The 27,700-nt window shown below is 47.1% G+C and overlaps 5 protein-coding genes and 1 long non-coding RNA gene across 7 annotated transcripts; 2 read left to right on the top strand and 4 right to left on the bottom strand.

Annotated features, from left to right (window-relative positions):
• Positions 1-341: 341 nt before the first annotated feature.
• plod3 (procollagen-lysine, 2-oxoglutarate 5-dioxygenase 3) lies at positions 342-8,187 on the bottom strand. 2 transcript variants are annotated; one of them, XM_037262650.1, is made up of 19 exons: positions 7,985-8,187; positions 6,368-6,459; positions 6,173-6,309; positions 5,941-6,104; positions 5,057-5,169; positions 4,914-4,977; positions 4,731-4,828; positions 4,496-4,597; positions 4,296-4,427; positions 4,106-4,227; positions 3,929-4,033; positions 3,713-3,838; positions 3,482-3,623; positions 3,281-3,394; positions 3,121-3,192; positions 2,587-2,691; positions 2,337-2,483; positions 1,071-1,196; positions 342-992 (listed from the first exon to the last, which is right to left on the bottom strand). In XM_037262650.1, the coding sequence occupies exons 1-19, from the start codon at positions 8,106-8,108 to the stop codon at positions 837-839; spliced, it is 2,241 nt and encodes a 746-aa protein (XP_037118545.1). In that variant the 5' UTR covers positions 8,109-8,187; the 3' UTR covers positions 342-836. The 2 variants fall into 2 exon arrangements, with proteins under 2 accessions (XP_037118545.1, XP_037118547.1); XM_037262652.1 differs by having other exon boundaries at positions 4,502-4,597.
• A 180-nt stretch (positions 8,188-8,367) lies between these two features.
• On the top strand, positions 8,368-10,062 carry LOC119129470 (cytochrome b5 domain-containing protein 1). Its single transcript, XM_037262779.1, has 4 exons — positions 8,368-9,041; positions 9,197-9,273; positions 9,338-9,556; positions 9,637-10,062. The coding sequence occupies exons 1-4, from the start codon at positions 8,918-8,920 to the stop codon at positions 9,865-9,867; spliced, it is 651 nt and encodes a 216-aa protein (XP_037118674.1). The 5' UTR covers positions 8,368-8,917; the 3' UTR covers positions 9,868-10,062.
• Positions 10,063-10,101: 39 nt separating this feature from the next.
• Positions 10,102-12,061, top strand: asgrl2 (asialoglycoprotein receptor-like 2). Its single transcript, XM_037262755.1, has 7 exons — positions 10,102-10,291; positions 10,450-10,560; positions 10,644-10,733; positions 11,128-11,193; positions 11,318-11,410; positions 11,470-11,740; positions 11,841-12,061. Exons 1-7 carry the CDS (start codon positions 10,117-10,119, stop codon positions 11,986-11,988), a joined length of 954 nt encoding a protein of 317 aa, XP_037118650.1. The 5' UTR covers positions 10,102-10,116; the 3' UTR covers positions 11,989-12,061.
• si:ch73-71d17.2 (RPA-related protein RADX) lies at positions 12,011-17,246 on the bottom strand. Its single transcript, XM_037262644.1, has 19 exons — positions 17,135-17,246; positions 16,571-16,673; positions 16,330-16,504; positions 16,127-16,221; positions 15,952-16,062; positions 15,693-15,862; positions 15,480-15,636; positions 15,078-15,189; positions 14,899-14,987; positions 14,713-14,829; positions 14,535-14,630; positions 14,298-14,453; positions 13,908-14,032; positions 13,297-13,430; positions 13,176-13,223; positions 13,058-13,101; positions 12,757-13,002; positions 12,397-12,546; positions 12,011-12,320 (listed from the first exon to the last, which is right to left on the bottom strand). Exons 1-19 carry the CDS (start codon positions 17,222-17,224, stop codon positions 12,199-12,201), a joined length of 2,340 nt encoding a protein of 779 aa, XP_037118539.1. The 5' UTR covers positions 17,225-17,246; the 3' UTR covers positions 12,011-12,198.
• Positions 17,247-18,662: 1,416 nt separating this feature from the next.
• LOC119129678 lies at positions 18,663-26,891 on the bottom strand. Its single transcript, XM_037263047.1, has 17 exons — positions 26,731-26,891; positions 21,777-21,899; positions 21,585-21,692; positions 21,484-21,519; positions 21,273-21,410; positions 21,085-21,093; positions 20,893-21,036; positions 20,636-20,770; positions 20,392-20,540; positions 20,192-20,312; positions 20,066-20,117; positions 19,936-19,999; positions 19,736-19,866; positions 19,623-19,672; positions 19,389-19,562; positions 19,163-19,308; positions 18,663-19,084 (listed from the first exon to the last, which is right to left on the bottom strand). The coding sequence occupies exons 2-17, from the start codon at positions 21,880-21,882 to the stop codon at positions 18,977-18,979; spliced, it is 1,671 nt and encodes a 556-aa protein (XP_037118942.1). The 5' UTR covers positions 21,883-21,899; positions 26,731-26,891; the 3' UTR covers positions 18,663-18,976.
• LOC119129501 lies at positions 24,282-24,687 on the bottom strand. The gene is made up of 3 exons (XR_005099204.1): positions 24,586-24,687; positions 24,400-24,507; positions 24,282-24,311 (listed from the first exon to the last, which is right to left on the bottom strand). It is a non-coding gene; the product is annotated as an uncharacterized LOC119129501 (long non-coding RNA).
• Positions 26,892-27,700: the final 809 nt, after the last annotated feature.

Raw genomic sequence — 27,700 nt, 5'->3', positions numbered from 1 at the left:
GTTGTGCATTCAAACTGCTGTGCACGACTTGGCCACTAAGCGGCAGTACAATACAGTCATATAGAAAGACGAAGACGTTTTGCAAGTTTACACAAGTTATCTGTACTTCTACATAATTCACATTTCACAAGTCAGAACAGATTTCAAGGCATTGGTTTTAAAAACTATGACCAGAAAAGCTTTTCTTGTGATTTTGCAGACAAAAACAGGACAATAATATCAGAGGGCCTGAGGATGAGAGTTAAAGTTCATAATACGAGCACAAACAATGTAAAAATGGGCCTGTATAGCTTTTGGTATGGTCTTTGTGTTCTTCATAAAAGAAACAGCCAATCCAATCATTGTCATTTTAAGTCTATACTTTATTTGTATAGCACTTATGTTCACACTGTTAAAACAACACAGCTCACATTCTCACTTGTCAGTGGTGCTTGCTCTTGATCCAACATAATTGGTATAAAATCACGAGCTTGGAGTTTTGTCTTTTGTCTTAAAATTCTTAAAAGTGTATTCATTCGCTTTTAAATAATTTAAAGCATTTTATACAAAGCCAAGCATGAAGGTGGATCTTTATGTTCAAATATAAATAGTCCTCGTAAAAGCCCCACTTACATGACCAAGGTAAAAAAGTTAATTCAACACTAAAATCTTTTTTTCTTTTTTACTTTTTCAAACCTGTCGTAGAAGTCACATGCACACACACAGTGTGTTGGAGTTTCTAGAAAAAGGCACCACTGTGACAAAATGATCCCATTAAAAAAATAGAGAAATCCCTCCAAAATGCTAGAGAAGTGAAATCCTGGAGCTCCTTAAGCAAGTTTCTCCTTTCACGGGACTTAGGGGTCCACAAAGGACACCATGATGTACCTGGTTCCGCTGGTAGTGGGCAGACCTTCGTGGTAATGAGTCAGGCGGCCAGGGTGCATGAAGGACCAGCCCTTCCTGGGCGACTCCACCTTGCAGTCGTAACGCAGGAACCGGCAACCTCCGCCCTGACATGAGAAAACATGTCAGTCAAACCTTGAGTAAGACGGAAGCTAAACTAATGCTAATAAGGTCAGGGCAAGTACCTGGTAGTCGACGTTCTTGCTGTTGAGGGCGATGTTGACGGTGAACGTGGACGAGTCGTGATGCGGCCGCAAAGATGGCTGCTCGTCGGGACGGTAGCGCACCACGAAATTCATGATAGCCTGAGCCTGCATGTGGCACAAGTGAAAAAGATAAAGGAAATGTTTAAATCATTTGCATGATTCAAAACATGCCCGTCCTTATAAATACTTGTTAATTCGAGTTTCTGTCTGGCAAAATCCTGACATTGATTCTTTAAATAGAAATGGAAAACCTCAGTGTGGCCACCATCATCCCTGACCTCAACCCTATTGAGAGTTCAGGCAGCTCGTACTGTTGGAGCCAATCTAGTTTCCTTAGCTTAAATTCTTATTTTTGTTTAAGATTCGCTGGCCTTGGGCCATGGACTCTTATTTGACAAAGCCTTTGGTCACCTGATCAGTCACCTGATCAGGGAAATAAATAGGCTGCTCCCACTTGGTAGTCAGTCTCAGACAGAGAAGGAAGATAGTAGTGACACAGTCTTTTACCGCTAAAAAGGCCGCTTCAAGCTACTTCAAGTCTGCTCCAAGCTTGTCATTTTTGGAACTTGAAACTTGGAATTTAGAAAACAAACTTTAGTTTATTTCTTTGAACCCTGTATGTTGAAACCTTAGTTGAATTACAAACAATTTGGATTTGTACCTGTGTGCCACCTGTTTGCCTGCCTGCCATTCCCTCTCCCCCCTTTCCTTGCTTGGCCTACCACCTTTGCCTGCCTGACATTGCCTCTCTCACTCGGCCTGCAGGTAAAAGGTAAAGGTAAAGACCCAATGATTGTCACACACACATCTGAGTGTGGCGAAATTTGTCTCTGCATTTAACCCATCCCCGAAGGGAGCAGTGAGCAGCAGCGGTGCCGCGCCCGGGAATCATTTGGTGATCTAACCCCCCCAATTCCAACCCTTAATGCTGAGTGCCAAGCAGGGAGGCAATGGGTCCCATTTTTATAGTCTTTGGTATGACCCGGCCGGGGTTTGAACCCACAACCTTCCAGTCTCAGGGCGGACACTCTACCACTAGAGCCACTGAGCTGGATAGGATAGGATAGGATGGCCTGCCTGCCATTGCCTCTCTCCCTTGGTCTGCATGCCTGCTTGCCTCCATTTTGGACATTCTACCTCCACCTTCAAAAGGGTATGAGCAACAGCTGTACAGTGTAAGCATGTGACAAGAACTATACAACATCTAACCTTTGAAATTTAAACTGAACTGAAACTCACACGTACCTTCGGTGAGTATCCGGGATAGAGTTTTTCCGTAATGGGTGCAATGTACTCTTTAAGGAACTTCAGCCATTCCTTCTCGAATCCGATCTGATTCATGTGGATGTCCACGGTAGGAACGTTTTCGTAGCCACCGGCCAGACGCTCGTCCTGCGAGACACACACACGCAAACAACCAGCACCATATTTCACCTGCGGCCATCTTGTGGGCTCTGGCGCGCACGCAGACTAGTGAGGAGAACAGGGTGTCAACCTTGTGCTTTCCGCCGGACCATTCGCCGTTGTCTTCCATGGTCTCCACCAGGTCGTCGCACATTTTTTCAGAGAAGGCCGGGAACCAGTACACATCCGGACACGGCTGTAACGACACAGAGATGGTCCACGGAATAATTTGCCGGGTAGAATAGATTTTAAAATTCAGCTACTGAGCCATAAATTGCTGAACTGTTTAGTTACTGACGCTAATGCAATAATGCTAATATGCTATAAATGCAGTAGGGCCTTCAGGTCTGCAGACAGTCAGGTTGCAACCAAGTGGAATAAGCTGCAAACAGAATTAAAGTCAGCGCCAAATGTGAATGCTTTTGAATCTAGGTTAAAATCGCTGCTCTTTACCCAAAGATCTTTTAAAGTATTTTCAAAATAATTTAGAATTTTTGTTTGTATATCTTTTAAATTATTCTAATTATATGAAGCAAATTGAGTTAACTTGTTTATAAAATGCACTATAATAATGCTGCTGAACAATAATAATAATAATAATAATAATAACAACAACGATGATAACCTGCTCCACAAAGCTTTTGGGGTCCTCAAAAATCTTGGAGTAGTTCCCATGGACATACTTGGCCTTCCAATCCTGCCACAGACACACAAAGATTAATGACAAATATACAACGAGCAGACCAAATATTGCATGTTGAGGTGTTTTTGTGTGTTGGGAGCACCAGAGGGTTGTCAAAGATCTGCCACATGTCCGGGTGCAGCCTGGACGTGTTATAGTTGTTGGACGACACCAGACGGCCAAAGTCGTCGCGGTTGGACACGAACATGAACACTCCCTGGTGATTGAGAAGGAAATACAAGGTGGGATCACTTTACAGAATTTCTTCCCTCCCGCCTGCAATGACTGCGGCGAAGAAAGCTACCTGCTCTCGGACCCTCCGACAGAACGCCATGTCCGGGTCTAAGTTCGGGTCCACGTACAGGTTAACCTTGGCCAGTTTGGAGCGCAGCACGCTGCCTTTGATCAGGTAGGCCTGTGACATGTATGGAACGTTCCACAGGCCGCTGCAACAAACACACAAGCGGGGTGAGTCATCGGGTGGTCGGGTCGATGGGGGGAGGGAGGTGAGAACAAGATAGACGTAGATGCTCACATCCTCTTCCCTTGAACAATCTCGATGTAGTCTTCCGATCTGGAGTAGAAGCCTTCGGCGCTCAGGGCACCCCAGAAGTTGCTCCACAGCTTACCGGGTTTGGACAGCATTGGCGCAATGACAGACCTGGAAAACATTTCAGCATTCGTTCAACGGGAATAAAACAAATGTCTAAGTCAGCGTATCCTGGCTAAAACGAGCCCATTTCATGCTTACTTGTTCTCCTCCATGAGGATCCTCAGGGCGTCGGGGTTGGTCAAGACAACATCCGAGTCGATACTGAAGTAGTAATCACAGCTGGAGTCCTTCCGACACGCCTCCCTACAAACACGCATGGCGGTAAGCTCAAGTTGCGGACGCATCCGAGCTGACCGCGACCGGTCGTGCACTCACACAGCCATCTTGCGAGCACGGTCCTCCTGAAGGTTCTCCTCGGGTCCGACCAGCGCGGCGTTGGGGAATAGAGAACGGTGGCGCTGCCAGAACTTGTGAATGTGCTGCTCGTGGTACACCACCTGCCATTGGACGAGGGGGGTGGGTGTTATTAATATTCAGGGAAATGAGTGGTCCAGAGACTACTCACATTGTTGTGGATGAAAAGGTGGATGCGCGATAAAGGGTAGTTGAGTGTGGTCAGCCGCTCCAGGAAGTCCTCCATGAAGGGTGTGGCGTGGTGGATGAACACAGCCACGTGCACCAGTGGCATCTCCTGGTCCTGAAACAAAAATATTCTTGAAATGGCCTGCTTGCAGACAAAACGAGCAGCGGCGACGTCTGACGAACGTCTACTTCATCAAAGAAAATGAGGTCGTCGTCACAGTTGCCGCAGCCCTCCTCGTACGTCCACGCCGTGGGGACGTAATTAGCCAGGTAGTTGAGTTGCAGCTGTAAAGTAAAAGGGAGAATTATGAATTTCCTCCAAAAATGCATCTTGGGTCATTTAGTGACAGGTAGAAGAATGAAATAACATTTTTGTGAAATTTTGTTTTTGTGGTCCCGAATGTGTTGAGCAGCCTACCTTGGTGGGTCCGTTGCCGTGAATGACGACAGGAAGTGTGTCGTAGGCGACGTTCCTCACGCGGACTCTGGCCTTCTCAAACTTCAGGACGACTTCATCTGACAAAAACGATGTCGAGAAGTTGGCAAATCCTTTCAGTAACAGCTCGCTTGCCAATGCAACTAACGACTTGCGGACTCTCACCGACGGCGCCGTTGAGGTTCTGGAAAATTCTGGAGCGGTGGTCCAGCGTCATATTGAATTTGGTCTAAGGGGGGAAAAAAAATGACAGTGACAAGATAGAAAATGCTCATGACGTCAGTGTGGCAGGCCAGATGTCATTTTACCCGCTGCGTCTGATCCAAGTAGATTTTGGTGTAGAAGAGTTGGTCATCGTCATCATCTTTCAACTTCCACTGCTGGACCAGGTTGTTGACTTCGCGCGCGAAGCCTATGAACCCTGACGGACGCACGATTAAGTTAATTTTAGTTCCCACTCGCAGACTAAGTTCTTGACAAAATCTAATATATTAGTTTTCATCCAATCAGATATCAGCCTGTATGTGTTGCCATGTTATTCTAATTTGTTCAGAAGCTTCAGAATAAGTAGTGCAGATTTCAAATTTATCCTAGAATATCAGCATTTTCTCATCCTCTGATTTGTTGGACAGTTCGAGCCAAGTTCGACCAGCAAAAAGAAAAATCCAGAAATGACAGCAAGTCTACATGCAATTGTATCTTTCGCTACTAAGCGGAGCTCTTGCAACTCTAGCGATAGTTCAAAGTTTTACATGGTGTGCAAATTATTTTTGAGTGAATTTGTTTTTGTTTCTTGTTATTTGTACATAGTTTGTAGCAGTGTATTGTTAATATTAAATTGCGATATAAACCGAAAGTAAATCTAACTTCGAGGGCACTTCCTGTTTCAGGTAAAGAAGCGGGAAGGTGACGTAACGCTGCATCGCGATCGTAAACGGCCCGACCTCGTACACGTCAGCGCAAAGTTAAGGAGAGAAACAGTTAAGTAACAGGTTGTTTTACTTTTGTATTTGACGTGCATCTTTTGTGAACCTAAGTTGATATGTTCGTTTGTCTCACCAGTTCTACGGTGAGGCTGTGATCTGAAAGCAAGTTAAGCTCACAGTAAACATCAGTACCGAAGAACTTGTCTCCTTTGTGAACGAACTGGCATAGTAAGGCTTCAAACAACATCCAAGCGGTACTCTTTTACCTCCCGAGTTGAGGTACCGTTTCCCCGAATGCACGGTGGGGTACTTGGGTGCCAGCCTCTGGTCTGGCCAGCAGAAGCCTTCAGCGGAGAACACCACGCGGTGGCCAAGCCGGGAGAATTTGTACAGGAGTTCCTCAGGACCCGAAGCGAATACAACATCGTAGCTGGAGGTCGAGACAGCAGGGTGCGCTTGAAAACTGGACAAATGTCTCAAAACCGGAAGGCGTGTTACCTGTCCACAAACAAGACCACCAGGTCTTCCCGCTGCGAGTGTTTGAGCAGCTCCTTTTTCAGCCAGCGCACCTTTTGCCCGCCGCCCACCGTACGAGCAACGTCACCCCCTTTCCATTCTTCCCCCAAGCCCAGAATCTAAAGACCAGCATCGGCGTCACCAACCATCAAATCATCATCATCGGCACTGGATTACCTTCACAGTGTAGTTAAACTCTCTGGCTGTCCCCATGAAGCGCAGGAAGCCATCTGTCTCCTCTGTTGCAGCTGTGATGACCAGAAGATTCTCTGTGCGCACACAAACACACGCTGGAATTTTCCAAAAGAAGGAATTCAACACTGAGGTGAAAAAAGTGGGGAAGGACGAGTGGCCACGGCCATTTATAACAGTGCAAAAGTTGCAGTCATTTCTATGACAACAGCGTCTTGCTAGCCTACCTTCCTCCCCTCTAGAAACAGACATACCAATCAGAAGGGAGAACAAGATTGTGACTTTGTTGAAATTAGGCATCGATAAATCAATTAATCTTTGGAGACTTGCTGCATTACAGAGGTAAAGAAGCTGATCACCTCTGTTCAACGTCAGTGCTCAGCACCAAGATGCCACCAGATGGTGCCAAAGCAATATTTTTATATTAGACATGGCTTTGGCCTGAGTACAAAACAGCAAATTGATACTGAAAAAAAAGACACAACCCCCTCCCCCCAAATACCGTATTGGCCCGAATATAAAACGACCCTGATTATAAGACAACCCACTCTTTTTCAAGACTCGAGTTTGAAAAAGACTTTTTGAACACCAAATTTAATTTTTATACAGAAAATGATTACATCGGAAACAAATGATTATAACAATATATTCCTCCCCCCTTCTGCGTAGCGTCCTGTACTTTTGCGCTCTATTCTGACTGTCTGCTGTAAGCACACTTGCTCCATTTTTGCTCCTCTTATTTATTGTTATTTGTTTATTTATTATTTATTCATCACTCTTATTTATTCATTGTTTGTGCCTTCTTGTTTTTATTTTTTGTGTTGTTTACTTGTATGTATATTGTGTATTGTCTTGTCACCGTGGGATAGTGGGAACGTAATTTCGATTTCTTTGTGTGTGAAATTGACAATAAAGCAGACTGACTTTTGAGAGAAAAAGCATATTATTTTGCCTCATTCAAATCATGCAAAAACTACGGAAGAGGATTAGGGCCAGTGAAGAAGAAAAAAACGAGGGGTGACAGAATTCTGACTTTAAAGTCAGAATTCTGACTTTAAAGTCAGAATTCTGACTTTATTCTCAGAATTCTGACTTTAAAGTCAGAATTCTGTCACCCCTCGTTTTTTTCTTCTTCACTGGCCCTAATCCTCTTCCGTAAAAAACTGTCTATCACATCTTAATATCTGAACATTTAAATATGGAAACTAAAGTGCAATCTCAATCTAAAGTGAATTTCCCCACCCCCGGGATCAATAAATGTTCAATCAATCAATCAATCAATCAATCAATCAATCAAAAAACATCGTTTTATATTCGGGCCAATACACTAATCCGGAAATTGTGTGTGTAAATATTAATGTACGGAGTTTTGAGTCTTTAGGAGGGAACACAATCAAGTAGCTGGCTCCACCTGGTGGAGAGGTAGGAGTGACTTCACGAGAGTTGAATTAAGTATAAAACGCCAGTAAATAATAGAATTTATAATGACGTAACGTGAACGGAAAGTTAGTGGAAGGCAAGACGCAGAAAAGGCGTGGGCAGACTTGAGCAGAGCACGGCGGTTCTCCTGGCCCGCCTGGAGACCCTCCAGAGCGGCCCTACCTGGGGAAAGGCTCCGCGGTTGAGCCCCGGAGGCAGCATGGAGTATGACGCCCAGTGTTAGCAAGCCGAAAAGCCAAGAAGACGTGGCGACGGCCATTTGTCGATGTAAACGCTTCCGTTCCATCGCAAATTACTCCTCTTCTCCACTCCACTCTCCTCTCGTCTCCGTTTCGCAGCTCCGATGGAATCTTGGCGAAATCTCGCGAGGACACTATTCCCAGTTGGTACGTAAACGTCACTGGGAAGTGATTGGCCCGTCGTCTCAACCAATGAGAACGGCCATAGTCTTGATTGACGAGACGTTTTGCCAATCACAAGTAAAACAATGTGATTTATTTTTATTGCGTTGTCCTCTGGCCTCAGAAACTTCGCGAAAGTGGATCTCAACTTTGCCTCGTCGTACTTTCACTTTTTACGTTCTCATTGTTCATTTAAGGACTGCTCCGACAACTTTAAAACACCTTATGAAGTCATGAAAATGCATATTTGCTCGTGGAACAACAAAGTAAACGTAAACGTCAACAGGAAGTGTTGGCCTCCCACGCCGGACTCGGCGACCAATGAGAAGCTAGCTGAAGGGGCTCCAAGCCAATCGGGCGTGTCGACGAACGAGCCAATTACAGGAAGACAACTGGTATTTTTTTTGTGTCTTGAGGCTATAGAAAGTTCTGGTTTGCCACGTCACACACTTTCACGCCACGATTGTATTGTTAACCTACTGTGATACTCAAGCCCCGTATGACGTCATGACAATATATATATTTAAAAAATATATTTTGGAGGGAATGAGGCTAGCATCTTAATTGTATTTTGCCATTATATATTTAAAAAAAAACACTTAGTGAGGCCCACCCCTTAATGTCATGGTTACCTAGCAACAAGATAGCGACAACAAATAGCGGCCTCTTTTATTTTTGAATTTTGGAGAGTATAATGCCAAAAAGGCCACGCTTCTTCACGCCTGCACAGGTATCGGCTCACAATACTGCGGCTGACCTTTGGGTGTCCTTCCTAGGCAAAGTGTGTGACCTGACCCCCCTGATGAAGACGCATGAGGGTAAGCATGATCATGAGAACTATAACTACCAAATGCTTTTGGAATTTTAGTGTTTGGAAAATGTCTCCTGTCTATTAGAAATTGTTATCACGTAAAATATGATATATTGGACAACGCTCTTCAGCATTCACACAATTATCTTTAACTTCACCCAGGTGATGTTTTACTGCTGCCTATCATGGAGTTTGCAGGCAAGGACATCAGCAGCTGGTTTGACCCCGAGACCGAAGACGTGAGTGTGCACACGGCAACGAATCATACAGCGGCTTTTAGAGCCCACCCGCACCTGTGCGCAGGTGTTGACGTTTGTCCACCCGCTGACGGACTGTGTGAGCTACTACACCCCCAGAGGACGATTCGTGCATATCCCGCCGGCTGGGCCGCGCTCCGACTGGGCCAGCGACATCGAGCCGGCTTGGTGGAAGGACCAGCGCTACGAAGTGGGACGGCTATCCGCCAAGACCAGGTGGATACGCGTCATCAACACGCTGACGTCACAGGAGCAGCGGCTGGAGGTGGACCACGGCCGGAGCCTAGCCTCTCGTCCTGTGTGCTAAGCTAGGCTAACAGCTCCCCTGCATCTCTTCTGATTCAGGTGTGTTCTGAGGAGACACTGGCGGAGATCCTGGAGCGCTACCTGCCGTACAACTCGCATGCGTGCAGCTACACGTGGAAGCACAACGGCGCCAGCCTGGACATGAGCAAGACCTTAAGTGAGAACAATGTCCCCGATGATGACCTCAAGCTCCAGAATCTGCGTCTCGACTGCGATCTCTTCACGCCCGCCATCCTCCTCCACTTCAACGATGACCTCACTGAGGGGTGAATGCTGTGTTGTTTAGTGACACTGATTCCATATTTTGTTGTCGTACTATTATACAATCGCAGTTTGTGTTGGCCCCCACAAAGTCAAATCATCTGTTTAATGTTGCACTATGCCATGTTTTCTCATACCGCGCCATACAGTGTTGTGAGGGATAACTTCTTTGTACAAATAAAGCACATTTATGTCAATTTGAAATTTTGAATTGTGTGATTTGTTTTGAAAGTCGCCCCTGCCACCGGATCTCACACAATGGCAAACGATCCAGTTCAAAGTTCGCTCGGCGGTCAGTCACCTCAAGCCGACGTTGACTTTCTCAGTCGCCGCGCTTCTCTCCATCGCAAAGACGACGCAAAGAAGCTGATCACCATGACGATAGAATACCGTGATGACATCGACGAGTCCAGCAGCTCCTTTTGGAACAAAAGTACAAATTATGTGTGTGGTCTAGGCATGTATGGAGTGTGTGTACGGTGTGAGTGTGTGTATGGTAGTGTATGTTGTAAGGTTTTGTGTGTAGTGGTGAATGTGTTAGTATGTTTGTCTGTGTTGTGTGCATTAGCTCACATTTGTTCCGTATATCAGATCCCACATTGAACCCTCGCTCAGGCGCCGTGTCCAGGCTCACCCGTCGATTGTTTCCCATTCTGACCACCGCAGCCATCTTGATTCTGACAATTGCGCTGGGAGCCAGCTGTGAGAGCAAAGAAAATACACACACAGAACACAACTTTGTAAAATTGTCTTTCAATCACAGCAAAGAAATGTGTGTGTGACAGACTCGAGGGTGGCGAGTCGGTTGTGGTCGGCGGAGAAAAGTGTTTCCAACATGAGCCAATCACTGAGCAGCATCCAGCAGTTTACTGCAGGTAACCGCCCGCTTTAATGTCATGTCGTGACGTTCTACTGTACAATGCAAGATTAGTATGGTTAATGAAAACTCTTATTCTAGCAAAAATGGCCTTCCTTTTCTTATTTGTCATTTAATATACATACGTTTTAGGGTTAATATCAAACCTATTTAATTCTGTATTGCTGAAGGAAGGTCAAATAGTCATTTGATATTGTCGTGTAGTTAACTTTACTACACTAAAGTTAATGAACTTTTTTTTAAATATAAAAACTAAAGTAAAACAAAGCATTTATTTATAAAAAAATCAAAACAGTCTGATTCTAAATTTATTGATTTCAAAACAAAGTAAAATGTAGTCACCATGTTTGTCGTGTCGTCTCCTCCCTCATCACAATGCGTCCATGTCGCAGACGCCGCCAAAGATGTGGAGCGACTCCAGTTTGCGGTGGCGAGCAACAAAGACGAGCTGCGCTCAAGTGAGACGTGATGAAAGTTGTGTTGTGACACCATCTCATCTTATCATGGAATGTTCTATCGTGTTGCACAATGCCACTTTTCTTACCGCGCGTGTTATCACATGATGACTTCCTTGCTTTTCAGCCTCTGAGGCCTTGAAGCAGCTCGCCACTCTGGACACCATTAGCAAAGCAGTAGCCACTGTCCAGTGCTCCCTTGAACGCATCATCAACAATGGTACACTACACACGCAACACACACATGGAGTCGACATTTGAAGGCTTGCGATTTTGAAGGTTCGACATCGAAAGACAGCGGCTGCTGTCCTCTGGGCTGGGAGAGGATGGGCTCCAGCTGTTTGATGGTCGTAAAGTTGCTGCTGTCCTGGCACGACGCACGCGATTGGTGCAACGGACACGAATCGCACTTGGCCATCATCCTGTCAGATGAAGAATGGCACTTTGTGCGCCGCCACTTGTTGGGCGTCTCCTTTTGGATAGGCCTGAGTGACGAGAGAACGGGGTCGTGGGAGTGGGTCAACCAGACCCCTTACGTCATGAACCGCAGGTGGGTCGCGTCCGGCCTCATTCTATCTAATCCTCTGATTTAAGAGAAGCGCTTGTTAATAGCGGGGGGGCGGGGTTTGGGGGCGGGTTGGTTGGGTCAGGCACTGGCGGCCAGGCCAGCCTGACAGCTGGATGCACCACGGCATGGGACCCGGAGATGAGGACTGTGCTCACGTGCACACGGACGGACGCCTCAACGACCTGCACTGCTCCAGCAGGCTGTCCTTCATTTGCCAGAGGCAGGTCTGACCAAAAAAGTCAGGAAAGCACCTGTGGTGACACTTTTTAATGAAAACAGAATAAAGTGTAAAACATACACTCATACAGGGAAATGCCTTTCATTAAAAATGATAAGTAGTGCAAAAATGTCATCAGTAACGTACAAAACAACATGGCGAACAATCCAAATTTGTCCAACGTGATGCAAATGTGCTGTCGGAAAAACAAACATGGGAGTCCTCAGGTCATCCGGAAGGCCCGGCTGATGACCACCTCAGTCGATTCTCTGCCCAGATTGCAAACATCCAGTAAGCACGCCAGCTTTTGATTGGCCAGCAGCGTTGCCGTAGCGATGAGATCCCCTGGCGGGGCCAGACAGGAAACGTCGTCACTTCTGAGAGACAGTTTTCTGTTTGTTCTATGTGTGAGCGTACGCACCTGGCGAGGGCGGCGGCGCGTGTGACGAGAAGGCTCCGTGGGACAAGACGGAGGCCCAGGTGTTTCCGTGTGAGTGGGAGGATGGCGAGAGGGAGGAAGAGGACGACTGAGGGAGGAAGATTGCGTCGACGCACACGCCATCCGACAAAGCTGTGGGGGTGGGCGAATCAACGTCATGTGTTACGTGTCGGCAAGCGTTTACCGGAAAAGGGGAACGGAATAAAAGGAAGGAAGGCTTGGGGAATATGAATTAATAAGCAAAACGTTTATCCATCTCAGGGGACAGCAATCGCTGTTGACTGAAAATCAAATGAAAGGAAAAACAAAGAAACAGAGGGAAGACGTTTTTTGTTGACGCACCTTTGAGACTGAGCGTGTAATAGTCCTCGCAGGCGAAGACGGCGGCACAGGTCAGGGTTCCTCCCATTGTCACGGCAGCCACCTGCTTTTTCTCATGGGCGGGGTCGTAGCGCATGGCCAGCGTCTCCACGAAGACACGAGGGGGATCCGGCGGGGAAGGGCAGGTGGCGTACGACGAGCTGTCGTCGTCTTCCTCTTCCTCGTCTGTGTCTTGTAGGAACTCCATGGACGTGTCGAAAAGAATGGCTGCACAAGATGACACCTCAGCAAACGTCATGTCATGCTGGACACGCAGACGCACCTGTCTTGTTGCCGGCTTCGGGCTGGACGGTCGCACGAGGACGTCTGCGGAGACACAAGAACAATGTCATCGGTCTGGCCAATCGGAGTGCTTCTTTTTGAACGTGCCCCAGTCTCACCCCTTTTGCGGCGTGTCTGAGTGGAGCAAAAGCTTTCTTTTGCAAGTCCTGCGGCACACAAACACGCTTGTATGTACACGGTAGATTTAAAGGAGGAAGCCGAGGCTGGAAATTCTGTTACCTGCCACTGGCGGGAGATGGCAATGAGCGGGGAGTCGACTGATTGACAGCTGATGGCAAAAACTTGGAGGATGAGGAGGGTGAGAAGGAGGACAGACACGAAGACGTATCTCGCCAAAAGATGCAACGATTCTCCTAAAACAACATCAATCATACCAACTGACACCTAGTCACATTTTTAGAAAATATTTAAAAAAAGAATAGTTTCTAGATTATTTTTCTTTGCACTGATTTTGAAGATGTTTTTTTTTTTCCTGGCGCACGTATCCTTGTCGTTAAAAAAAGTAGTAATTGTTATAATAATATGTAATCCAGTAATACATTAAGCAATTTTTATGAATTAATGGTTAGGTTTAGTCACTGGTGGATTTTTTTTTCTGAAGCGTCAATGTTTCGGCAATGCATGTTCAAATCTGTATTGTACAAGCTTCCGTTTTCAAACGTAGAAACAAAAAATGAAAATTTGAAAAGATGATGTCCAAGAAAAAAAGGAAAGACATGTCTATTATGTTTAGGGACACTTCAAGCCATCACTGATTGAAATATGCTCTTGACCATTGTTAACAATTGATCAATAGAATTATTGGTGAGTGCATGTGTTTGTGTGTGTACCTTTCCTCTGCGACAATACCTAACCATGGTAACGGTAGCCTGGATACAGAAGGTGCGTCGCTCCCTATAACAAAGGGTCTTGATCTCCCTCAGAAGCTCCGCCCCCTGGAGGAAACCAGGATCCCCTAAAAGACAAAGGTGGAAATGAAGGACGGAAGTGGGGCAAGGAAGGAAGTTAAGAAGGAAAGGAAGTAAGGAAGGGAGGGAGGAAGGAAGGAAGGAAGGAAGGAAGGAAGGAAGGAAGGAAGGAAGGAAGGAAGGAAGGAAGGAAGGAAGGAAGGAAGGAAGGAAGGAAGGAAGGAAGGAAGGAAGGAAGGAGGTGAGCAAAAAGGACAGACAGAACGATCTTCTCAATTTCCTTTTCAAGCACGAAGATGTCGGTCAGCTGACCTTGCCTGTGTCTCATGTACTCTTCCAGGGAGACGGGAAGGGGCGGGTACGTGAAGAATCCGCCAATCAGAGCCGAGCGCAACAGGCGTTTCTCATCCTGTTGCCGGAACCAGTCGAGGAACTGCTTGACCGCCGGCAGTTGGCTCTTGCGTTTACCTGTCAATCAAGCCCGGCGTTGACATGACGCCAAGATGATGACGTCGCAAAAAAAAAAAAAAAAAAAAAGAGAGTTGCTACCTGAGCGGTGTAGCTGCGTGAACGGGGTGTTGGTCAAGTACGAGGCGCCCGCGGCCGTCTGGACCACCTTCAGGCAAGAACACAACAGCACCATCACTGCGCACACACCCATGCTGCTGGTTAGCTTGTCTTCTATCTTTCCATCATCTTCTGAATTCTTTTTTTCCTTCAATCTCACATGGGTGGAGGTGGCTGTGCGTCTGCGGCTGAGAGGTGGCGAACAGCTGGATCCAGATTGGGCAAGAGCTGCGTCCATCCTCCAACCGCAGCCAGCGATACTCCAACAACTCTGAATCTGCGCGCGTCAGTGTTGAGTTCGAGTAAGCTTGCGTCCGCATCCCATTGCCACGACGATGTCCCTCACCCTTTCTCGTCCGCTCGGCACGCCCCGTGAAAGTCAACAAGCCGATGACGTCGCACTGGGTGCCCGGAGAGCGAGATGGAAGTTCCGCACTAAGAGAAGAAAAGCAGAAGGCAATCACAAAATCATTCAAATTTCAATTTGGCTAAATGTCACCGTGCCCGCGGTGGGCGTGGCCACACCTGTCGCAGAAGTTGGAAGCGGGTGCTGGTGGCGGCAGGCAGTCGGGCGCCACCGACGCCTCCGAGATCGGCGCGATGCGAGTGGCGGGATTCCGGCTGTTCACGCTGATCTCTGTGGGCAACATCACACGTCTCTGAATGTGTGCACGGAAAGGAACGAGTGAGGGAAGGAGCGGAAGCAAGGAAGTAAAAAAGAAAGATGGAAGAACGGTAATAAGCATGACAGAGAATATTGAATATTTTTAAGGAAACAAGCTGAAAACTACATCAGTAGACAAGATTTTAATAATGCTCACGAAAGGAAGGAGAGTGAGTAAGAAATGAAAAAGAAAGAAAAAAGAGAAAGTAAAGTGAATGGGAGGAAAGAAAGCAAAGAAGGATGGAGGGATGAGATGGAAGTACCGATGTCGTCGCCTTCTGATTGGTACTGGTTCTTGACGCGGAAGTGGCTCAGGCTGACCACGTCGCCAGGCTTGATTGCGCGGTACCAGTGGACGCACGCGCTGTTCCACAACACCAGCGACACACTTCCCGAGGAGTCGTGCGCCTTTAACAGCGCCTGCACGCACCACCCGCGTTAAACGCCACGTCCTCGTCGGCCCCGCCTTCACCCACCTGATAGGGGATGGCGCAGTTCTTTTCTGCTCTGCCGTAATACGTCAGGTGCGACTTGGCTGTGATGCGTAAAATCAGCCGGCGCTGGATGGTGCGAAGGGCCCAGACGTCGTGAGCCAAGAACCCCTGGCGGAGGTCTTTGACAGTCACGGTGGGGCGGAGAGCTGTGGCTAGAGCAGAAGGGAAGAGAAGAGAACAAGGGAGGTGAGAGAAAAATCAATTATATATTTTGTATGCGTAGTGCACTTGGTACACTCACGCGTCTCCTCCTGCTCCTCCGGGGGAGGCGCCGTCTTCATCCAGGCGTCCCCGTGAAAGTCCACGTTGTTCCACAGTGGCAGAAAGAGCTTCCGATTGGCCAACAGAGGACCTGAAGCAGACCAAGGTCAACCAATGGTACGCCGCTTTAGGCCGGCGCCGATCAGCTCTTTCACCTGACACGTCGGACGAGCCGGTCCAGGGCAGCGAATCCTGGTCCGATTTGGTTTTTGTCTCTGATGCTATTATCTCCACACTTACCAGGATGAAGCTGCGCAGATGAAAGTTGAAAAGTGACTTCTCTCCTGCTCTGTGATTATAATCTCCCCATTGAAATTTACAGGAAGTCTTGTGCCCCTTCGCAAGCAGAACATCTTACCTTTCGTTCTCTGTGCGGTCCGTCAAGCCAGTCATGGCGGGGGCCAGTGTGGCGTTCTGCACGGCCAAGCCCCGCCGCAGCACATACTTCTCCACCAGCCCGTTGAGCCTGGGATCCAGAGTGACGCGCAGGCGGCAGTCACCATCGCTCAGCGTGACGTCGTACAAGTTATCGCCTGGATACAGATGCACCTCGGGGTCAGAGGTGAACAAGAGGGCCCGGATAAGGGCAGCGTACTCACCGGTGAAGATGGTGTTTGGGAAGTAGACAGAGGAGCCCTGGTCGCTGGTGTAGCGCGAGATGTCCAAAAGGTAGAGCGTCTCTCGACAGACCACTTGAGAGCGCTGAGAACACATTTAGTGATCAAGTGGCACCTTGATTTACAGATTGTTTTGTTTTGACTTGTCCTGAGTCCAATTTAGACCAAAATAATCTGTTGCTATAAAGAAATGCCACCTCAAAAAGATGCCCCCTTTCCTCTGAATGAAAAGGTCCAAATAGGTGTCATACACAAGCTGTGTAAAATTAGGCTTCTATACATAAATGCCTTACGTTAAATAATTAAATTTTAGTCTTGAAACTAGACAGAGGATACTGTCAACATACATCGGGGCTCCTTTATACAGTAATTGCCCCAAACGACAATTAATGAAAAACGTGTGTACGATAGTGATAATCGTGATAATGATAGTGAAGTGTTTAAGAATCGATTTCGAAACTTACATTTAGTTTCACAAAGCATGTGTGAATCCCTCTTTTCTAATATTTGTTTCATAAGATAACGAGGAATAAATGAAGTAAGAACCTGGTTCGTCGCAGTTGTGAACGGCGCCAGAGTTCGGCGTAAGATGCAGTCGGGTACCGCCAAACTGCTACAGCCCGCGAGCCGCGACATTGCCAAGCGACACAGCGAGTGCGCATGCGTCAATGGTTGTCTTCTTCTTCTTTATTTTTGGTGTTTAATGGTGGTTGGCAACCAGCTTTCACGGAGCATTACCGCCACTATCTGGACTGGAGTGTGGACTAACCAACTATAAGTAATCAAATATACAAATAAATACATAAAGTCCAGGTCGTTAATGGTCGTCGACGGCAACAGATAGAAGACATACGTGACATTCGAAAAAAATCTGTCCCCTAAACTGTCGCCTTCTGATAAAGCCTTTAGTGCTGTAAATTATAAATCATAATTGTTTATAATATAAATATAAGAAAAAGTTTCATATTATTCTTATCGAATTTTTCATTCAGCTCCTCCGTGAACGTGCAGTTTGGTTTCGGCATTGCTTGTAAACACTCGGTGTAAGCTGACTAGCCCACCCTACATCCACACGCACGCGCACACACACGCACACACACTCACACTCAGAGTGACAATCAGCAAAGTGATACATTTGAGGAGAAAGGCGTGACTTATTTGCGAACCATACTGAGAAACCTGGAATTGAGTGAAACGGAACGGAGTGGCAATTCTATTGACAATGTACTGTACATGTATTAAGTTTGAGGCAGTCCGAAAAAGTCCCGGAAGATTTTGAAATTGCCCCCAGACATCTTTTTAGCTCTCTAAAGTAGGACGAGAATATACAATTTTGAAGCCTGGCACCTGGACCCATATCACAAATCAACAAATCGGGAAAACAGTTCAAATTCCTTGCACAGTTGTTTTTAAAAGAGCCAAGGTCTTTCTATCCATTAATAGCAATAGCAAAATTGTACCCAAATGGCGTCATGAGGAAGTCTGACTAATACTCGTACCTCGGGCGTAATAAATTAGTGGTCAAATTGACCGGATTGCCCTGTCCAAACCAGTAAACTATTAAATGAGTTAACCAGATGACACACCGATTGTCTTTATTATTTTATTCTTTTTTTTTGGTCAATTAAACAAGGTAAAACAGCAGATGGTATAATAATGCATGGTAAATTTAACAATAAGTAAATGAAATATAAGAAATCAATGATGAAAATACACGGTAAATCTAAGAGAATAACAACATGGTCAATTGGACAAAGGAATAATAAGGCATGGTAAATCATCAGATGGCGTAATAATAATGTATGGTAAATTTAACAATAAGTAATTGAAATATAAGAAATCAATGATGAAAATGCACGGTAAATCTAAGAGAATAACAACATGGTAAATTGGACAAAGGAATAATAATGCATGGTAAATCATCAGGTGGCATAATCATGATGCATGGTAAATCTAACAATAAGTAAAATGAAATATAAGAAATCAATGATGAAAATGCATGGTAAATCTAAGAGAATAACAACATGGTAAATTGGACAAAGGAATAATAATGCATGGTAAATCATCAGAGGGCATAATCATGATGCATGGTAAATTTAACAATAAGTAAAATGAAATATAAGAAATAAATGATGAAAATGCACGGTAAATCTAAGAGAATAATAACATGGTAAATTGGACAAAGGAATAATAATGCATGGTAAATTATCATATCACATGTTAAGTCAAGAAGAAGAAGAAGAAGAAGAAGTAAACAGAATCATAACGCTTGGTAAATCTAACAAAAAGATGAATGCATGGTAAATCAGTCATAATAATGCATCAATCAATCAAAATGCATGGTAAATCAAACAGAACGATCACGCAAGGTCAATTGCATTCATATGATTACTCGCCACTTGTATTGGCGCCTTTATCCAGCGCATAACGCTCCGTGGGCATCTTACACATGTAGCCGTTGAGTTGCGCGCACGACATCATCTTCCATTTGCCAGACTGAAAGTACAAGTGAGATTGATTTTAATGCAAAAAAACCTCGTCTCCGACGAGCGGGTCAATCTTTTTCACACCCACCTGTCTCAAGGCGGCCACGCAATTCTCCAACCTGTCGCCAGGTTCTTCCGGAGCCCAGTTGGTTAAGGTCACCTTCTGGTGGTCCGACCACGCAAATTCGCCGGGAACCACCGGGGCGTTCAGTTCGATCCACGTGTCGCCGGGGGCTGCAAACAGCAAGAGCGCTCTCATTTGCTTTCCAGATATGGTACCGATCAAGCAGTTGCGACGCTTGGCGAGCGCGCACCTGACGTCAGGAGGTCTTGCATCCAATCCCGCTCAACCTTGGAGCGAATGGACACCAGGCTGGCATTCAGACGGCAGCAGGCTTGTCGAGCGCCGTACCACGTCTTTTGATCATCCAAACGTTTGTAGCAAAAGTCCGCAAACTCCTCCCATTCAGGTCCCAAGCATCTCGGCTCTGCGCGCAAGTTGGCGTCACGTGATGAAGTATGCTTTCTATTCTAGACAGCCTACTCACCCTGGTCAACAAAAGTGTAAGACGGAGATCGAGCCAAACCGTCACCATCGCTGCAGACAGTAAAGTGAGAATGAGCCGGGCGTCTTCAAATAGACGCTGCAGTGAGAGCCAACCTCGAGGTGATCCCGTTCCTGGCGGAGCTTTTGTAGGCCTTCTGTGGCTTTCTCTTCAGCAAAGTCACAATTCCTCCGATCGCGTTCTCAATGACGCCCGAGTGAATGGCAGCCGCGCAGATGTTTGACTCCTGCACTCAGAGAACATCTCGGACAAAGAACAAGAACTCCGCTGGCAGGTCGTGCACTAATTAACATACTTGTTTGTAGATGTGGGTTCCGTAGACCGTGTAGGTTTGGGCGCAGTCCAGCGGGCACCGGACCCTGCGGGAGACCTTGAGTTACGAGGAGGCTTTTCCGCAAGAAAAATTGATGGTGGATTTGACTCACGTCATTGAACCGTCGAGGCCGAGGCTGGTGGCTGTGCTGTTGCATAAGATGTCTGCGGGTCAGAAGGGCAAATCAAAAGCTGTTTCTTGCTGGTTTTGCCACTGCCCTCCAAACGTCGGTACTCACCGTGAGAGGTGTCGTCAGGCGTGCACCCTAAGATGTCAAAGCGAAGGCCATAAAATCTTGGCAGGAGGCGGACGTACTGGGCGAACACGAACCTGGTTAGCATGTGCGTCCCCACAACAGGCTGGAAACAAAACACGCGCGTTTGCAATGAATGACAACAGCCCGGATGACAAAGTTGGAGTCGGCTACCGCTCGCTCACCCGCTCTGGGTGGCGATACCAAGTCTTTCCATCAATACTGAACTGCAACTCAAACTTGCTGGAAGAATACTCTTGGTACATACACCTCTGGGTCACAATGCCCGTCACCTTGAAGCGCTGACCGAGGTTCACCTGGATCCAGCTGCCGACTGAGGGCGGAAGGCATTCCATTGCATTGCTCAGGATACCAAACGACCAACAACTACAACGGAGAGCTGTGGTGTTTTTTTTTTTTTTAACATACGTATTTTGGACGGTATCCAGCAACCGCTGCCCCCCAGACGCGCTTTGTGAGGTTCGCCATTGATCGCAGAGGAAGAGGCTGAAAAGGAGGCGTCTGGGATTGTCCCGCCAGCGATGCCCAGACTGTCAAGACACACTGAGGAAAGACAAAAAAGTGGAAGGAACGCTCGCTCATTCACTCTCACGTCTGGCCAGCCGTCCGTCCCTAGCCGACGCGCTTTCTGGGGATCCGTTGGATTCTTTCCTTGTGAAGCCCACCTTTCTGCTCACAGCTGTAGATGATGTGGTGGTATTTGGAGACACCAGGGCAGGGGTCCGTACCCGTAGGTTGAATGGGGCAATGTTGATATTTGTCACACAATGCTCTAAAGTGAGAGAGAGCCCCTTTCATGCTGCAGCGATCTGCAAATGACAACACAGCGCCATTTTATGCACATTTCATTCACATACCAACTTCAGCTGGTTGCAGGACAAAGGGAATTTCAATGGTTAATGACGCTTTAAAGCGTCTAAGTCCATGCATATTGATATTGAATTATACATTACAAATGAGTTACTGGACTGCGTGTGACACCTCGTGACAGAAACGGCTCCAGGACTGCGAGCTAAAATCAACAATGCCACTGGAGGATTCTTACCCTGTGATGTGACGTCGCCACTCGGACAGACGCCGCTACGCCTCCGTCCATGGAAAGCCGACTGTACGCGGATGACGCTTTCATCGGAACATTTAAGGAATCTCAAATCGTCTTGGCAGGAAATTTCCTCCTTGTAGCCTGAGCAAGAGAGCACAACCGTTGACTTCTCTCCGTCTTTTTTTTTTTTACAGAGACGTTGAAGGCGACTTACCGTCATGTAGCAGCAGCTGGGGTTTTGCTGTCTTTCCTAGAAGCGGGAACCAGAACGTGTGATGAAGGTCCACCCACCGTGGGGCGTCGCATCTCACTTACCTTTTCCTCTTTTCTTGCAGACGTAGCCTTTCATGTTGTCGCACTTGTCACGCTCCCAGTCACTGCTGCCGGTGAGCAAGGAAAGACATTTCCCCCCGTTGGCGTCACCTGGAGGGAGGAAGGGGGGGGGAGACAAGATCTGAGCGCTCATCCGTTCCTCCAAAGTGCAGCTGACAACCGCCTCAGCCCGACCTGCACTCGAGTGGAGGTAAGAGAAGGGGGATCCGTCAGCCCACTTGCCGCCGTCACCCTCGATGGAGGCGTTGGCGCCCAACCACAGGGAGGCGTCATCACCCATCAGAACCTTGGCGATACCTTTGGATCCCAAGGAGAACATGCACGATTCCAAAACGACTCACACTTGACTACAACTTGACGGGTGTGGCACAGCCATGACAAAGTGCTAACAATACTGCAGCAAAGAGTGAAGCCAAAAAACAACCAAGCAAAGCTGGCCATATCTCAGCTTGATCACGTTTCGAGTTGGAAAGGAAGGTGAAGTAGGGAAAAAAATCAAAGTTTCTTTCTCGAGTCATACGCAAATTCACGGCCAGCCTACCCTTTATGAAGGCCTCCTCACGCGAGTCGGTGATGCTGAGCAGGTCCCCTTCGAGGCGTTTGCAGTCGTCTTGCGCCTTCTGCCAGGTCTTGGTGGGCTGGCTGATCATCAGGTAGCAGAAGTCGTCGGTGGGGTTGTCTAGCCACCAGCCGCATTTGTCAGTCCAGCCTGCGAGCCAGACGGCGTAAGACGGCATAAGACAGCGGCAGTGCGGCATAAGACAGCGGCAGTGCGGGACACCTACTGACGAGGCTGACTGATGATGCCAGCCGTCGAGTCCCTCCGTGCTTGGCTGCAAGGAAGGGGGTCAAATATCAGCAAATGCGATGGATGCGTCCAAAAAGGAGCGCTCGGGAGCGACGTTTGCACCTGTTTTGCAGAAGAATGGCCGCGCCGTTGAGCACTGACAGCCACTCAACTCCCCAACAGAATTTGGGAACACACAGTCCCCCGAGGTGCCTTTTTCCCATTGTTTGTACTCCTGCGGACGACACGCGTGTATTGGACTCCCAACGCCCTTCCTCGGCTCACTCGCGCCCACGTTTTGCCCATTTCCCCTCCAAAACAATCCCATCGTTGAGCGGCGTTTCTCCCCTTTTTTTTATGCTGCTCAAATTTAGACTTTCCCAGCGCAGCTTTTGAAAAATAGGCAATTCACTTACAAAGGTTGTTCCGTCACTCCACTCGTAGTCGTCGCCCGTCGTATTCTTGAGTCCCACCAAAGCAGATTGTTGGGTCTGCGAGTGATCTTGAAGAAAGGAAGGAAGGAAGGACAAGAAGAGTTTCAGGGCAAGAAGAGCTTCAGGCAAATGACGAGTGCGGCGGTTCCTCTTGGTGCTCACCATACACAAATTGGGCCTCTTGCTTAGAGTGGACGCTAGCCAGGTGGCCTCCCCGGGCTTGACAGAACTTCTCAGCATTGTCATAATTTTCATGCGTCTTCTCGTAACGGTAACAATAATCGTCATAGTGGAAGGTGTTGTCATCGCAGTAGGCAGCTGGGCCCGCAAAGAAAAACGTTACCGTGACAAGACGGCCAAAGTGCAAATAAGCGTGCTGCAACTCACTCTTCACTACAGCAGGACCATGTTTGGGGGAACACGTCTGTCCCTCTGGGCAGCCTGCACAAAAAAAGACCCGTTTGCTTCTTTCATTGGCAACGTGAGCACGGACGTGCAGGCTTACTCTGCGGCCGTTTGCACATGTAGGCCAACGAGGAATGACAGGAGCCAGAGCGCCACTTCCCAGGCTCTCCTATTCCCCCTTGGTTGACGTAGGCGCAGGACGCAACGTCGGCGCTGTCGGGAGAAAAATTATTTTCCTGTTTTGTTTTCCTCCAAAAGTGTCCGTCTTCAAAATTGGTTCCAGAACCTCCGCCTGACAACAGCATGCAGAGTTGTGAGGTCTTACCTTTCGAGTTCTTTTGGGGCCCAGTTGCGGTGTGTTGTTGTCTGGCCATCAGACCAGGCCAGCTTCTGGCTCCTGCCTTCAAAGCGACACCAGGAGTCGTCGCATTTCTGCGGGGAAAAACAACAACAGTCCCAGTTGTTTCTCCAGAGTCCACTGCCGCTTCCATCTCACCTGGTTGGAGAGTCCCAGCCAGAAGGGGGTGTCCTTGTCCATGGTCGTCTTCACAAAGTCTTCCTCGGTCGAGGAGGTGATCGAGACCAGGTTTCCGCCCAGCCAGACGCAGTGGTGCCAGGCCCCCAGCCAACCGTTGGGCTTCACCTCCTTCTTGTAGCAGCTGGAGTCCTGCTCGACCCACCCGGGATCACACTTGCCGTCTGAGGGCACAATTTGGGGAACAGGCGGCCAGATCAGAGCACACTCCTGTTTTGCCCTGCAGCCCACTTTTGAGCAAAGGGTCATTTTCTCAGGTCGGGCAAATTGGAAGATCACTCGACTTGGTTAAGCTCAGCCCAGTGCATTTTCTTTAAATGACTCCGGAAAATTCACCTTCACGCTTGAGAAACAACCGCGGCCGCATACAAAGTGGCGCTGTGCAAGTTAAGACGATGCAAAAAACATTCAACACGTGGCTGAATACTTCACAAAAATGAACAAAAAACTGCACAGAATTTGTTGGTTGGCATGGTGTGACTCCAGGATCTTTTTTTTTGACGCTCAGTCTGACTTACCGACAAGAGTCGGGGAAGATTCTTTCACTCCTGCAAGAGGAAACGAAAAGACAGACATTAAGGCACAGACGGACGTCAAGGGGCGATAACGGTCGGTGGGGCGTCATGCCTCACTTACCTTTTCCTCTTTTCTTGCAGACGTAGCCTCTCTCGTTGCCGCACGGGTCGTACTTCCAGTCGCCGCTGCCAGCGAGCAAGGAGAGACAATGCCCCCCTTCGGTGTCACCTGGAGGGAGGGAGGGAGACAAGATCTCAGTGCTCCTCCTTTCCTCCAAAATGCAGCAGACAACCGTCTCCGACCGACCTTCACAATGGCGCTTGAACGTGAACGAGGATCCGTCAATCCATTTGCCGTCATCGTCATCGAGTGAGACATCGGCGCCCAACCACAGAGAGGACGCTTGTGCCTGACCCGTGACGAAACCTGTGGATCAAAAGAGAACATGCAAGATGACGAGAAGTAGTATCAACACCAAGCAAGCAATAACAGTGCGGTATCCTACGCTTGAACTATTATTTCATGTTCTAATGATAACATATGCACTTATATGGTTTCGTAGCCACTTATTGATACACAATGTATGTTTAAAAAAAAAGGGTGACACTACTTTGCGGGTGGTCTTGAAACCAATTATCCGCGGTAAACGAGGGATTACTGTACCATCAAACCTGTCCTGTAAAGAGATATAAAAATAATACGAAGGGGATGTGGAAGGAAGGTATTAAACACTGGAGCTAAAAACAAAAACACAAAGTACCCGGCTTATTGTATTGAAATCGAGCGATCGATACACAAAATGAAAGCGGTGGCCAATGAATTTAATAGTTGTTTGTTTGTTTGTTTTTGGTCAATGTGGGACCTGCCAGCTGGCAGGAAAAACACAGGATCCAGACAGACTCGGCTGCTCAATCCATATATTTCTTGGTGTAGAAGTAAAACCTCAACTGATGACAATGATATTGATATGTGTAGCATCCACAAAAGTTCTTGATGAAATTGCACAACCACTGACTCACATACGCATTATGTCTTACATCTGGTAGATTTCCAAAGGATATGAAAATAGCTACTACTACCACTGTAGAAATAGACTAATTACACGCCATTCTCTCTCTCTGCTCTTTCAGTTCGCCGAGATCCTTGAAAAGGTTTCACAGAAAAACTCGACAACTTTGTTGAATAAAGAAAAGAAAAAAGTCAATATGGATTCTCAGCGCAACATCAATGGCACTAATGGATCCTATCGAGAGCGTCACACAAAAAAAAGGTGATGGGTATTTTCACAGATCTAAAGAAAGCATTTGACACAATAAATCATGGCATCAGAGTGGACTGGGTGAGGAGCGACTTAATCAACAGGCAGCAATCTGTAAAAATTGGAGATCAGACCTTTTGCCCATAACATGTGGAGAACCTCAAGGGTCGGCTGTCCTTGCTCCTAAACACGATCATCGTGCAGTAATGCATCAAAAATAATGAAATGCATTTTGTTTTGCTCATGATACAAACATCTATTGCTCTGCGGACAATTGACAGCAGCTTATGGAAACAACCACAATTTGAGTGAAACACAATTTGCATGATTTGCAAAGTATACATATCGAACCTCATTTGGAAGGGAAAATTGACAATCTTATGACGGAAAGAGCTTCTGAAATAAAAGTCCTGGGTGTGACTGTTGACAATAAAAATCTGCTGGAAATCATGTCAAAACAAAAATGTCAAAGGCAATTCGGAAGCATTGCGGACTCCAGATACCGACATCTACTCAGAACTACTGTGTGGGGAATATGGGGTAACACCAAATAAGTCAAGCAATAAAGAAAATAACAAGGAGAATACAAACGCACTTTTTATAATACCAGACAAAACTTTTGTCACTCAGGGATCTTGATCAAACACACGACAGCTCAAATTATGATGTACACAGCAAGATATGGTGACCTTCTTCCAAGCGGGAGACACTTTTTTTTTTTTTTTATGGAAAGGCGGGCAGGGTGGCTATCATCTGAGACGGAAACTGAATATTAGGCGTGGAAAAGTCTGCTGAACAACCATACAAATGTGTATAACTGTTTGTGGGGTGAAATTGTGCAATGGTCGAGAAAACGAGCGCACTTAAAAACTGCTCAAAAAAGTGTATCAAATCTGGTCTCTTAACATGCATGAGAAAAAAGACAAAGTGACTACACACAGGCAAAAAGGAATCTGAAAGTGTGTCTACTTCTGTTTTATTGATTTGTATGTTGAATTATTTGTTGAATGGATTAGGGTGGGAATCTAAAAAGCTCTGCTTCCTCCTACTCCAGCATTCTTTGTTTTTTTTCATTTTGGGTGACTTAGATATGGCACTTTAAAGTGCTTTATTTTCCTATTTACGTGTTTTAAATATGTGCAAAATAAACATAACTTGTTCATGTTCAATATTTCAATTCACGGCCAGCCTACCCTCTATGAAGGCCTGCTCACGCGAGTCGGTGATGCTGACCAGGTTCCCTTGGTGGGCTTGGCAGTGGTCTTGCGCCTCCTGCCAGGTCTTGGTGGGCTGTGGGATGATCAGGTAGCAGAAGTCGCTGGAGGGGTGGTCCAGCCACCAGCCGCATTTTTCAGTCCAGTCTGCGAGCCAGACATAAGACGGCGTTACGCAAGACAGTGCAAGACGGACGGCGCCAGTGCTGGACACCTACCAGGTTGGCCCACCAATGGTGGCAGCTGTGGACGCCCTCCGCCGCGCTTGGCTGCAGAGAAAGGGGGTATAAGCAAATGCGGGACCCGTCCAAAAGGAGCGCTCGGGAGCGACGTTAGCACCTGTTTGGCAGATTACTGACACCTTCCAGTGGCATGGGTAGTTCAGGTAGAGCCGTGCGTCAGAACCCATGACTGCACAGTCACCACCGGAGTAGCTTCTGTCATTGAGGTCGTCGTAGTCCTGCGGACGAGATTTTGGACAGAACTTTAAGCGTGTTGCATTTGATCTGGTCGTCTTCCTGCCGCATTTCCTCACTTAATGGCGTACCTTCTCTCATTCAAGTTTCACTTTGGTTTGTCGGCTTCACTTTATTGTCAGTCAAAGTAGTATGAACATTGCAATGAAATGAAGCATGTAGTGCCCTCTCTGGCGAGCCAAAGGTCTCATGCGCAATGCAACTAAACCTGAAGACCTAAAGACAAACCAGAGGCACCATCCAGGATATTTCCTGGACATCTTAACTGCCTCCTCGCTGTCTCTAAAATCAGAGTGCCAAAAATGTGTCATCGGCTGCCCGATGCCTCAAGACAAAACGGATGCCTGCACACCGACTTTTCCAAAGGCCTCCAGCAATTCACTTACCAAAGCTGTTCCATCACTCCACTTGTAGTTGTTGCCCTTCTTCTTGAGTCCCACCCAAGGATTAGTTATTTGAAAGTGATCTTGATG

Source organism: Syngnathus acus, chromosome 10 (assembly GCF_901709675.1).
Source record: "Syngnathus acus chromosome 10, fSynAcu1.2, whole genome shotgun sequence".
NCBI classification, from domain to species: Eukaryota; Metazoa; Chordata; class Actinopteri; order Syngnathiformes; family Syngnathidae; genus Syngnathus; species Syngnathus acus.
The sequence above is the reverse complement of the archived record's forward strand: the minus strand, read 5'-3'. Positions and strand labels throughout refer to the sequence as shown.

Coding starts and splice junctions, on each gene's coding strand:
- plod3 (XM_037262650.1), bottom strand. CDS start 8,108: ATGGAACGGAAGCGTTTACATCGACAAATGGCCGTCGCCACGTCTTCT. Junction 6,460..7,984: donor ACCGCGGAGCCTTTCCCCAG/GTAGGGCCGCTC, acceptor GTGTGCGCACAG/AGAATCTTCTGGTCATCACA. Junction 3,624..3,712: donor ATTGTTCAAGGGAAGAGGAT/GTGAGCATCTAC, acceptor TGTTTGTTGCAG/CGGCCTGTGGAACGTTCCAT.
- LOC119129470 (XM_037262779.1), top strand. CDS start 8,918: ATGCCAAAAAGGCCACGCTTCTTCACGCCTGCACAGGTATCGGCTCAC. Junction 9,274..9,337: donor TTGACCCCGAGACCGAAGAC/GTGAGTGTGCAC, acceptor ACCTGTGCGCAG/GTGTTGACGTTTGTCCACCC. Junction 9,557..9,636: donor CACAGGAGCAGCGGCTGGAG/GTGGACCACGGC, acceptor CTTCTGATTCAG/GTGTGTTCTGAGGAGACACT.
- asgrl2 (XM_037262755.1), top strand. CDS start 10,117: ATGGCAAACGATCCAGTTCAAAGTTCGCTCGGCGGTCAGTCACCTCAA. Junction 10,292..10,449: donor CAGCTCCTTTTGGAACAAAA/GTACAAATTATG, acceptor TCCGTATATCAG/ATCCCACATTGAACCCTCGC. Junction 11,741..11,840: donor CCTTACGTCATGAACCGCAG/GTGGGTCGCGTC, acceptor TGGTTGGGTCAG/GCACTGGCGGCCAGGCCAGC.
- si:ch73-71d17.2 (XM_037262644.1), bottom strand. CDS start 17,224: ATGTCGCGGCTCGCGGGCTGTAGCAGTTTGGCGGTACCCGACTGCATC. Junction 15,190..15,479: donor ATCAGAAGGCGACGACATCG/GTACTTCCATCT, acceptor TGTTGCCCACAG/AGATCAGCGTGAACAGCCGG. Junction 12,547..12,756: donor TTACACGCTCAGTCTCAAAG/GTGCGTCAACAA, acceptor CCACCCCCACAG/CTTTGTCGGATGGCGTGTGC.
- LOC119129678 (XM_037263047.1), bottom strand. CDS start 21,882: ATGGGTGATGACGCCTCCCTGTGGTTGGGCGCCAACGCCTCCATCGAG. Junction 21,693..21,776: donor TTACCTCCACTCGAGTGCAG/GTCGGGCTGAGG, acceptor TCCTCCCTCCAG/GTGACGCCAACGGGGGGAAA. Junction 20,000..20,065: donor GGCCTCGACGGTTCAATGAC/GTGAGTCAAATC, acceptor GGTCTCCCGCAG/GGTCCGGTGCCCGCTGGACT.